Genomic DNA, 12,602 nt, shown 5'->3' on the forward strand with positions numbered 1-12,602 from the left:
TTTACAACACATGTGCAATGTCATAACCGTTTATTCCATATTTGCTAATCTGGAATAACTATTACCTCTTGCTTTTCACAATCTCCTGGTTAGTGCATAATGTAAACTATGTGTTTAATATTGTCCATAGTAAAATTGTTGAATATATATCTATTGATAATTGTTTTCAGATTAAAAGCACAGTAAATATTTCCATAAGGAAAATTATTTTTAGTGAAGCAGCTCTGTGAAATATGTATTTTGGGCCTTGCTATAGTGCACTAACTGGCTTCTATTTGCTTCCTCCCCCTGGCAAAAGAACTGCATGCCTAGCAGAAATTTGAAAAGTGCAGTTTTGCCCAGCACTTCATCTCTTTGCATTTCAGCCTATTTCACTAGCATTTCAGCCTATCAAACAGCTGTTCAAAGCACAAGAGTCCTGTCAAGGGAAAAAAGAAAGAAATGTGGGCAATCATAGAAAGATAGTATCTATGTAATAATACAATGGACTTCACACTTTCCAGACCAATATGGTTGCTAGTTTTGACTAGACTTAATTGACATAATTGTAGATGGTGGCATAAATCTGGTTAAGATGGGAAGGTGCTTCTGAGAGGAGAGTTTGGTAAGGACAGGGCTCACTTACAATCCTTTAACTGGTTACATTTGCAATTTCCCACAGTGGCGGGAGGGGGGACAAAAGGTGCTTCTTTTCTTTGCTCATACTCAACTAGCTTAATTTAAAACGCTTGGTTTTTGATCAGCTTGGAGAATAGTGTATGGTATCTATATATCTATCAGAAGGAGCAGATTTGATCATGACTAAACATGCCCGCCCCCCCGCCCCCCAAAAGCTACCAGGGTGCTGCAAGATGATAGGATTTGAGCTCTTACCAGTGAACACTGTCAATTGAGTTATTTTCTACAGAAAGTTGAACAAATATCAGTTCCAACAAATAGGAGGGATTGTCTGGTTCTTGAAAACCTTTATTGTGGTGACTATCATTTTCCTCAGACAGAATACACATTTATTATATTTGTATAAAGCTGACTCCTGTACAATATTATAAAAGTTTGATTGCACTGTGTTATAGGCCCAGTTCTACTAGGGTGGGAACTAGGCCATACCACTTCAGACTGCAAATGGTACACATGGGGGTTCGCATTAATGACTCTTTCTCCGTACACAAACATTCCCAGCATGCAACAAACTAGTATGTCCTGGAGAAGGTATTCTATGGTTTCATGATAAAACCGGAGCAGTGGAAGTAATTGCACCCATATTTTCTCATTTGCATGTGGCAAAACATATTTGAAGCATGTCTGTTGCCACCTTGTTCTGGCTGAGTGCAAAACAAAGGGGCACCAATCATTCCAAACCTTTCAGAGACTAAAAAACCCTGACTCATTCATACCCTTGGGAATATTTAGCAGGAACCTGGGCCATTCCCAGATGGCGATTTTCCTTTGCTTCACCATGGGAAGAGCAGGTGTTCATTCACACATTGGGCAGATTTACATCAGAATCCATGTGCGATATCACGGAGCACTCCATAAACAATTTTGGTTTCCCCCTGCACATTGGAGCGTAGCCCACATTATCTCCCTGCTAAAAGGTTCCACTTTTAATGGTGGCTTTGGGGGATACTTTGATATATCTGATATACACCAGCATTTCTTTTGAGAAGTATGGAGGGGCCATGCTGATAGAGCACCTTTTCTTAAAGCTTCGCCTCTCTCTCTCTCTCTCTCTCTTTTAAAATTTGCATGGTGATCTTGCGGAACATCGATCTATGCACCTGCACCAATGCAGGTTTCTATGTACCTACACCGGTTACAGTTTCTGTGTTACTGGCAAGGAAGTGTGGCAGTTGAGGAAATGACTCTTCCAAAGACGATAAGTTGCAGCTTGAACCCAGATTTCCCAGACTCACTTAACATTTCTGATGCTCTTTGGAAAAATAAAAGAGTAGAAAACTAAATTTGTTCTGCCAATACAAGGAACTGCATGTAAATTATAGGATTTCTTTTAGTAATTAAACTGCTGAACCTTATATGATGATATGCATCGTGTCAAGTCAGATGAAAACAAACGGATGATATTAAAAAGCAGCACGCGCTCTATTTTCTATTGTCATCTCCTCCTCCCTCCTCTCCTATGTTCTTGGATTGGTTATTTAGTTTCATTGGCTGTATTTAATCTCAAAAGTTGCCTGCAGTTTGAGATAGAGCAATGACAATGGTGTTTTAACACTGAAATGTGTTTGCTCAGTTTATAAGAAGATAAAGCCCTAAACGGCTTAGGCCCTGGGTATTTAAGAGAGCGTCTTCTTCACTATGTGCCCCACTACCCATTGAGGTCATTTGAGGAGGTCCGTCTCCAGTTACCGCCAACTCGTTTGGTGGCTACACAGAGACGGGCCTTCTCGGTCGCTGCCCGAGACTGTGGAATGCGCTCCCTGCTGAGATACAATCCTCCCCAGCTCTGGCAATTTTTAAAAACACCTGAAAAACCATCTTTTTGCCCAAGCTTTCTCAGCTTTTTAAAATTCTCTGTTTTAATTTTATGGTCTGTTGAACTGATTTTAAGATTTTAAAATGTGATTTTTATGGAGTTTTATTGTATTTTAACTTTTGTAAACCGCCTTAGGATGCCACATGAAAGGTGGTATAAAAATTGAACAGTAAATAAAATAAATAAAAAATAAGATCTTTGTTTTATTTGTTTTAGCTATGCATTAGAGATCTTAAAATATTGTCTGGAGTAAGATAGAATGAGTATATAATTGCCACTATATCGTCTATTGTCCTTGTAAAAACTGCTCAAAAAGCATCAGTTTATTGTAAGTAAGGAACTTGATCTGCATGCTAGATTTCTATTTTGGAATCAAAGTAATTTGCACAATAATTAATAATCTGTTATTGATTAGCTGAAACAGCTGCTGATAATAGGCATGTACTTCGTTAATGTAACATTGGCTAAGTGTGTCTGAGAAAAAAATAGCTAACACTATGTGGGTGCCTCATTGTATTTCACTGATCTGTAAAATTAGGAGGTGTATAGAGGTGTATTAGATTATAAATTAATATTGGTTTTCATAAGATAGCACTCAGGCCAACCTATTTTTAAAAGAAAACATCAATTGAGAAAATTAAGTATTCAGTTGAAAGAAGTACATCAAAGGCCTTAATGTCAGAATAGATCAAGATTTCCAAAACATATTTGCAATAGGAAGCAGCTTGAAATAGAAAAAAAGAGAGAGGAAAGATTGTGCTGTGGAAGTATGTTTACTGCCACCTATCTTGGAAGTGCTCGTCGTGAGAATGACCTTATATTATGTTCATTTCTGCTGACTTGAAACGCTCAGTTATTATTCTGCAAAAGCACTCTCTTTTCAGTATTGTACAGCAATGCTAGAAGTGTATTGAAATATCTATTTATCTATCTATTATTTTCCTTAGTTACTATTTCATTTAAAATATCCATGAATTAAGCATTTCCAGGACATTTGTTGTAATTTTGGAGTGAGAGATGGAGAGTGTGAAAAGGTACAGTTAAAATGAAGTTGTCCTTTTCTTTTTATACAGTCGAATACGACAAAGAGTTCACACCTTATCAGCGACACCACAAGGAGTTCAAGTTTAATTTGTCTCAGATTCCAGAAGGAGAGGCTGTTACTGCTGCTGAGTTCCGAATCTACAAGGACTGCATCATGGGAAGCTTTAAAAATCAAACCTTTCTAATTAGCATCTATCAAGTGTTGCAAGAACATCAGAACAGGTATGCTCCTTTCACTGCTAAAATTGTGAAAGTCAGGGAGGAAGAGATAGTGTATGAATGAGGAATAGCTTTTTAGTAGTCAAACTGATGCTTTATGTAACTTGGCAACCTGCACTGAGCAATATTAGAAGAATTTTTTCTACGGTATGTCTTCCACTTTTGGACAGGTGTTTACCATTGAGGTTTCCTATTGTATAGCATTTAGGCTGCAATTCTATGAACTCTTTTCTGGAAGTAAGTCCTACTGAACACATTGAGGCTTATTTCTGACTATAGGAACATAGGATACACTCTTTCCCAGTAGGTCATAGCTGACCAATTAAAGACAATTAAAAACTAAACAATCTTAAAGCCACTTCGGGTTAAAATTAAAACCCTACTGGTCCCCAGAAGTGTTCCCAAATAAGATGCTCCAGCTTGGATTTTGATGAATCTCCAGAGAGGCTGCTACATAGTTGATTTATGTTTTGAAAATAACAATTGTTTGGATTTGAGCCCAAGTAGCACAATTGCAGGTGGAGTGTTGCTCAGAGAATTGCATTGTGATGGCTAAAAGAAAGAGTGAGTAAGCTGTGTACTGTTGCTAGAGACCAATGTTTTATGTGCTAGCCTTCTTAACTTTGCACTAAATTAGATTTGGTACTATTTAAATAGATATCAAAAGATGACATGCAAATGAGTGTTTCCAACATTAGAAACCACATAGATTTGCTGTGTTATCTGTGTTGCAATTTTGTTTTAACCTATATGCTGTTTTAGTATTTTACTAGCTTTAAGTACCTGGCGTTGCTTGGGCTTATAATAACAGTTTATAGAAACTTAAAGGGGGGCTCCCAGGTACCCAATGTTAATGATAGGGTCATAGGAAGTCACTTTGCAAAGTTTGGTCCCACTAGCTCAAAGGATGTGGGAATGTATAAGGAACAGACAAACAGTCTGTCTCTCTATATAGACAAATCTATATATCTATAGATTTGATGTATCCCAGATGATACTGTACAACAGCCCCATCCTAGTACAAACCAGGATATCCTGCATATCCTGCCCCATCCCCTGGCACACCATTTCTCTCTGGATGCTCACATGGTGTGGGGTTGGACCGTCCAAATTGTGCTGAATCCTATGGTTCTAGAATTCCCCACTAGAGATGTGCAAGACCTGGTTCGGCGCTCCTTTTTTTGGAACACTGAATCTGTTTGGAAGTCTGGTGTTGGAGCTGGTTCGGAGGTGGGGGGGTCCTTTAAGGGACAAAGAGGGTGCCCTTACCTACCCTACCGCTTTCCCCCTGCTGGTGCTCTCCTCAAAATTGTTGGTGTGGGGCTGCAACATACCTGCTTGCAACTCCGGTGAACATTGTAGTGGAAATGGCCAATGCATGCATGTTGGCCATTTCCAGTACGATGTTCACCAGGGTTGCAAGCAGGTATGCTGCACTCCCACACCAACACATTTGGGTAGAGTGCCAGCAGGGGGAAAGCGGTGGGGCAGATAAGGGAAATTTCCCTGCCCCTTAAAGGACCCCACCCTCCTCCTGATTGTGCACGAACCAATCCATGCACATCCCTACTCCCCACATGTAGTATATAAAGCAGAAAGGCATGCTGGGTGTGAGCAACATACATACCTACTGCCACTGTTCTTAGTTTTGTGTCATCAGGGCCAGCATATGGTATTGTCCAAATGGGCACAATATTGCTTTGATTATATGTCTGTGGAGAAGAAGTTTTTAAATATTATAAATAAACACATTTGTCAGGAACCAGGATTGGGCTGTGCTTTCATTTAGATAGGTAAGGATTCATGGTCCCATAGTCAAGAATACTTGGAACTAGCATGAAATTCACAGATGTGTCACATCTCTTTGTCTAAATGTTATAATCTAGGATAATCTAAATAGTGTAGGAACTAGGTCATGGGTGAGGGGACATTACACTGGTTTAGGTCGGCTATTGAATCATTCAGAGCAAAAACTCATGAGTATTCTTAAACAAATAAAAGGTCTCACTCACTCACTCAAGAAACCAACCACACAATCCTAGGAAAAAGAAGTATGTTAGGTCAATTGCACAGTCCTAAATTAGATGATAAATATGGTGGGAGAGAGTGGGTCGTGTGTGTGTGTGTGTGTGTGTGTGTGTGTGTGTGTGTGTGTGTGTGTGTTGGGACTGAGCAGATGGAGTGAATTGGTTTCAGTGTGGTGAAAGAATGAATGGGGTGGTGTATATCAAAGAGAGATTGAGGGAGGTTGAGAGTAAATGTGATGGAGTGTGGTAAGTAATGTAAAGAATGTAAAGCTTGTTGAGGAATAGAGTAAGTGTGCTTGTAGGTGTGTATTGAAAGGGTATTGGGAAAATCTTCCATGTGTTTTCATGAGTTTCCACTTCCAAACATTTCCCCCAGTCATGTTCAGTATCTGGACTACATTTTAACTGAAGTCCTTAATGTTCCAAGCTCCTTGGTTAGTGGATAACTTGGCTCTTGCCTCCATGGACCCTTCTTCTTTGGCTAGCTAAGAAGGCATTAAAGCCCAGATGTTGTCATCTGATATTTGCACAAGATGGCCGAATTCAGATGTAGCACGAAACTGGAGGTTGGCGAATCCACTGTTTCAATTTGAAACTTTAAATCACACTGCAGACATTCTTCCAACCGTGGTCCACCAACCTCTGGGTCCAGGAGAGGGGAGCCTCTCCCTGCTGCTCAGCTGCTGAGGCCGGTCCAGCAAGCTCCACCCACGGTCAGACTGTGGGCAGAGTGTCAGCACATCAGTGGAGCAGCCGCAATCGGCCACAGCCTTGAAGGGAGAGTGCCGAGTGTGACTGTGCATATTTGGAGCCATCTGCCTGCCCTCAGCATGGAAAAGGCATTTAAGTCACTTTAAATGCCATGCCATGCCATGCCAGCCCTTCTTCAGACATAGATGGCACCGCCATCCTCCTAAGAGCCCTACACCTCAATAGTCCAGCATAAGCATGATTTTGGGGTGGGGGGGATATTGGGGGCACTATTCCCCTATTACTTAGGAAAGGGAAAGGAACATGAGGACTTCCTAGGAGGGGATATATATATAGAGAGAGAGAGAGAGAGAAAGAGAGAGAGAGAGAGCGTGCAAAAGATCCTGAGGAGTCTGTCCCGCTACCTAGGGTGCTGTTGCGAGGGAACATCCCGTCAAAGCAGTCCACGCAGACCAAACTACACTCCTGCCCTTCTGGCAGCTTGTTGCTGGTGGGCTGTCCCTCTCATGAGAGCACAGTCTACTGGGGAGGATCATGCAGTTGTAAGTCCTAGGTCTCCTGTCTTACTTCATGCTCATGAGTTGAGCTAACCCAGCAACGTGGGCCCCATTTTTGTGGAGCCCCCAACCCTCCATGGTAAAAGATAGAACAGAAGCACTGCAAAACCACCACTCCCATGAAGTCTTACATGCACCCAAAGGAGATTTTGATGCTCCATGTGTCGGAGCCTGGCCACATGGGCAGACAACGGGGAACGCCAGGTACACATAGCCACATGGGCAGATGGGCTGGCAGGGGGCAAGCTTTGACAGCTACTTGGTGGTAGTCACCAAGACAGGGAGAGCAGTCGCTGTGGTACCTGTCCATTTGGCTTCCCTCCATATAGCAACCTGGCTCGATATAGAGCCCCCGTGGCCTGACCCTCTCATGCAAAACCGGTCCATAAGAGAAGTGGTTGTTTTATCATCGCACATTATTAGCAATTTTGCTTGGCAAATCTGTCCCCGCAGATGGTTCTTCTCGTGAGGGGGCACTCTTTTGAGCGAGTGCAGTCCGCCTTGGGTCATCATCCATCATCATCACATATGTTGAATCGCTCCTCTGACTGGAGCAATGCTGACCCTGGTGACCCTGCTCATTAGTAAGTCTAGGGATCACAAACCCCACGGGGAAGGGGCTGGGCCCCCTTCCCCAAACTTTCTGTGAAAAAAATAGAACTTGACTGCTCAAGAATCCCTGGTTGGGACTACCTTTCAAACCTGACCGCAGGCACACACATCCACAGCCATTTGTTCCCCTCCCGGTGCTGTGATGGGATGCCCTGCTTATGTTGCCACTTGGAGTGTTTGTCCTTGTGAATAAACATCATTGTCACTTCATTCTTGGGAGCAAATCACTTAGTGCCCATCCTGTCATCACGTCCCCTTCCCCTCCTGCTTTCCATGTGAGGGGAGCAAGGGACAGAGTGGGAAGAGGGCATGCCCCTGTGTGACTGTTCTGCTTGCCAGGCTGACTAGATTGGAATGGGACGTGGAAGCATCCCTGTTGCCAGGCAACTCCATAGCTGAATAGATGACAGGAGGCGTGGGACTGCTCCTTGGAGAGGCAGCCAGCAAGGAACGCCACAGCCGTGGAGTGGCCACATTCCAAGGCGGGTCTGCAGTTTGAAAATCAGCACAAAACCATGGTTATGGCAACGTCCAGCACTGGATGTAACGCTTTGGCGGCCAAACAAGAGGTCTCAGTGGTGAACCTTTTGTGCAAATTGAAGGTTCAAACTGGAGTTTGGTAAAGTAAATCGCAGGTCGCCTTTGGCTTGAAACCATGGTTGCACGAATTCGGACATAATGGAGGTCCAACCTCTGCCCCGTTTAACTCCGGTTTCATACTATGTCTGAATTTGGCCGATGTGTCAAACGCAGCACTCTGTGTGTAGATATTCCAACCATAAATACAATACTCTGGGATTAAACAGCTGTTGATTTCATTAAAAATCAACAAATTGCAAGCTCTGTGAGCCTTGGCCTTTTGTTGGGTGTTTTTTTTAAAAAAGAAAGTGTTCTGATCCAGTTTAAAGTCTCCATTTGTGGGGATTTGAATGTGTGCACAGTTTTGGTCTCATCATGGGTGCATTTTATATTGCCTAGAAACGCTTCTGTGAATGCTAGGGGAAAGCTTGGCTCTTTTGAAGTCAATGGGAGACTTGCCATGCACCTCAGTGGTGCCAGCATCTTACCTTAGGTACTCGTTCTTGAGCCATCTACTAGCAACTGTATCCAGGAAAGTCCTAATATAAACACGCACACACATGCATGGTTCTACTTTTTACCTTGACTTTTCTGTAGATGCTTTGAGAAATATAGAGACAAATTTGTTTAGAAAACATTTACCCTCTGATTATCTGTCTATGGTTTCTCCCCCTCCATCTTAATTTAAAATGAAACCTCTGCTCAAGTTGTGATCAAAACATTTTTCTTCATTTATACTTCTTTTGTGTTGATGATTCATTTCAAATATATTGTTTTCTTTTCCTATTGGGAACAGATTTTTAAGGCTCAAAAGTAGAAAAGCATAAGATTTTTTTGGAAAAACAAGTCAGCAAAACTTCACAAGACACAGAATTCCAGCAACTACTGCATACATGCCAACAGTGAGCAGCTGGTTTTTACTTAAAATACAGTCTTATCGTACTTTCTTTCAGATTAACAATCTGAAAACAGTTCTTATGTTTCTTGACATTTAATGGCATGGTTTTAAATTATTATGAATCAATATGATCTTGAAGTTGAGTCAAATGAAGCTGTGATGAGTTTGGGGGTAGGATGAATATTTTGACATTTGTAGTCAAAAGTATCAAAGTATACTTGAAATATCGAAGATTCATTCGGGGCAGGTGCTCAAACCTCAGTGTGTGAGTCTTAAGACAGACCAGTGTTTTAAGTGAACGCAGCGGCAAATCTACAATTGTATCAGTATGTGCTCTGCTCATGGGGGGGAGCTACTCCCCACTCAACTGTTGCTGGCCTCTGTGGACCCCACTTGCCACTGGTTGCTGTTTATCCTCTGCTCACCTGCCACTGGCCTATCAAATTCTACTAGTCAATCGGTCAGTCAATTTTATTACAGCCGTTGGCCAGCCAAAAGATAAAAATCAAAATAGCAAATATAACTAATAACAACAAATGATAACTAATAATAGCACACAGTAAAACAATATACAAGCATCCAAAATAGATTACTTTAAAAACAGTAAAACAACTCTTAAAATTGGGACCTTAATTGAGACCTTAACCTTATAACAATATGAAAAAAAATTGCTATTACTTTTGTAATCTCATAGCTTGTATCCGCAAGGCAATATTGAGTATAAAAAAGCTCACACCTTCCAGGAAATCTAACTAACAGAGGGGAAATAAGTTCTTCTCTGACATCTCAATACAAAGAACAATATAACAGAACATGGGTAACAGTTTCCAGGAGGCCAGAGCCACAAGGGCAGAAAACTGTAGCTGAAGAATCCTTAGCAAACCTGCTTTCCAAAAGAGAGGAGGGCAGCACATTTAAACGGGCCCGAGCAAACGAAACCCAGGTCTTAGAAAAATGAAGCATTGTTAAATAATTAGCCCCTCTATCTCCCATGGGGGGTGGGAATCCCAAAATATACAGTAAGGGAGAGCAGGTCCTGTTAGCTGAGGACATAAGTTCCTGATGTTCAATATCATGCAACTGTAGAAATAGTATTTCCTTCACCTTATTATTTTCCAGAGTAAGTAGTTCAGAAGGAGAAAGCCCCAATTGCATTATTTTGTTATTTACAAATGATAACCAGGGGTTTGGATAAGAATCCACCCATAGATATTGGAAGAAAGAAAATTCCCGAATCTCTAAACAGAGTTTAATCCATCTAGCAAAAGTAAGTTCCTAAGGTTTACAGGCTATAGAGAAAGACCCAGATTCCAGGCAAAGAGCAGAATATGACACACACCTAGGCACTGCGAAGATTGCTCTTAAAAATAGAGACGGTACTCTCTCCAATTCAGTTGTTACCCCCCGTATCCATAATGAGGCTCCAAAAAGTAATTGAGTCACAATCTTAGCCCGAAATACATGGAGTGCCGTAGGTACAAACTGGCCTCCTTTAGAGTAGTAAAAGCACAAAAAGGCACTAAGAGTTCTTTGGGCTATATGAATAGAGGACAGCCTATGAGTATTCCAGTAAAGATTATATTGAAAAAAATTGTCTAAATATTTATATTTATAAACCTGCTTAATATGGTTCTGATTTACTACTCATTAATATAATTTCCTGGATTTGGAAAAAACCCAGGACCTTTGATTTTTTATGATTAATAACTAACTTGTTATCATTACAATAGCAAGCAAAAGCATGCAGCAGTCTTTGCAAACCTAGTCTTGTCTGAGCTAATACAGTCGCATCATCAGCGTATAACAAAACCGGTACTCGTTTATTAGCCAGCTTCGGTGCATGTGAATCCACCTTTTCCAGAAATTGGGCCAAATCATTAATAAAAATTCTCCTAGTCTTGATGGCTATAGGCTATCTCCAGGTCAGAGGCAGAATGCTTTTGAACACCAGTTGCAGGAGAGCAAAAGCTAAAGAGAGAACATGCCTTGATCTGCTGGTTGTTAGGCTTTCCAGAGGCATCTGGAGGGCCACTACGTGAAACAGGCTGCTGAACTAGATAGGCCTTGACCCTCATCCAGCAGGGCTCTTCTTATATTCTTATGGTTAGCCTTAATGTGATTATTAGTTAACTTTTCTGTCAAAAATAGTAGCCGTGGGGGAGGGGACCAGATCTAGATTGGAACAATAGTAGAGGTGAGGAAATCTAATGAACTTTGTTCTACATGGGTGGCTGCTTCTGTCACTGCCAATCGCCCCCAATGCTGGACTCAGCAGCTCGTGCTTGCCATTGCTGGGTCCCCACCCCCCAGCTGCCATTGCCCCCCATGGCCTTCGCTCACTGCCCCAGCGGTTTCCTCCCATTATACCACTGCCATCTTCTCTCCACCCCAGTGGCTGCTGATTTTGAAAGAAAGGCCAAGGCAATCAGTGCAAATATCAAGCTTGATGTAATCAGGGGCACTGTTAGAAATGGGCATAGGGGCCCAGATCCATGTTCCCACTCTCTTAGTGAGCCCCACGATGTTCCCCAAGGAAAAAGAGATCCCCTTTTTATATTTCTGAATGGCTTGGCCTAGAGTTCTTAAAATTGACCCAGATGTAGAACAGGTTTTCAGGACTCTGTATTGATTTTGAAGCAGATTGGCTTCTGTTAACTCAGGAAGGGAGAGAGAGCGGGAAGGGAAGAAAGACAGGGGAAGAGGGAGGAGAAAGAAAGAGAGAAAAAGAAGGGAGGGGAAGATAGAAAGAAGGAAGGGTGAGGGATGGGTCCGAGCCTGTCAGTCAATCAATCAAACAAACAATCTTTATTACAGTCATAGACCAGCATAAGACTGAGCCTGTCAACGGCCTGAGGGGAACGTCAGCCATGGTGGCGCCTACTGGAAGCAAGGAAGAGCCCAGTCAACCACTGCTGCTGTTTGGAGCTACTGAGGCCATGGTGGAGGGAGGCAGGCAGGCAAGGGACAGGCCCGAGCCTGTCAGGAGCCTGAGGGGAACGAGCGGCCATGGCGGTGGCGACAGTGAAGATGGGCCCAGTCAACTGCTGCTGCTGCTCCTATGGAGAGGACTAGGAGTGGGGCTCGGGTGAGGGTGGGGAGGTCTCTGGGGATAGAGGGCTGCAGCTTGCCCAACAGGTGCCACAACACTGCAGCTGCAACCAAGAGGGGTGACAGGGATGGAAGCAACAGGAGGACGAGGAGTGTGGCTCAGATGAAATTACCCTTAGATTAAACCACAACTCTCTTAGGGATGAGCACAAAACCAGAAAACCCGGTTTGGCTCAAACTGAACTGGACTCGAGCCAAACTGGGGCCGGTTTGGTTTTGTGCACAATAGAGACGGGCTCCATTCAATTTGAATCCAAACTGGTTTGGGTCTGGCTCTAGTGGGGTGGAGGCAGTAAATCTGTATAAAAATACGATAGATTTATTGAAGCTGAGGGCTTTGTTGGCCTCGGTGG

At 42.5% G+C, this 12,602-nt stretch overlaps 1 protein-coding gene across 1 annotated transcript in view; it reads left to right on the plus strand.

Moving 5' to 3' along the window:
* BMP6 (bone morphogenetic protein 6) overlaps positions 1–12,602 on the plus strand; it is a 137,501-nt gene that overhangs the window by 90,589 nt on the left and 34,310 nt on the right. Inside the window, exon 3 of the mRNA XM_053313332.1 lies at positions 3,568–3,760. Coding sequence (XP_053169307.1) covers positions 3,568–3,760 — 193 coding nt within the window. The remainder of the gene's footprint in view (positions 1–3,567; positions 3,761–12,602) is intronic.

The sequence above is a fragment of the Hemicordylus capensis genome, chromosome 4, assembly GCF_027244095.1.
Source record: "Hemicordylus capensis ecotype Gifberg chromosome 4, rHemCap1.1.pri, whole genome shotgun sequence".
NCBI lineage: Eukaryota > Metazoa > Chordata > Lepidosauria > Squamata > Cordylidae > Hemicordylus > Hemicordylus capensis.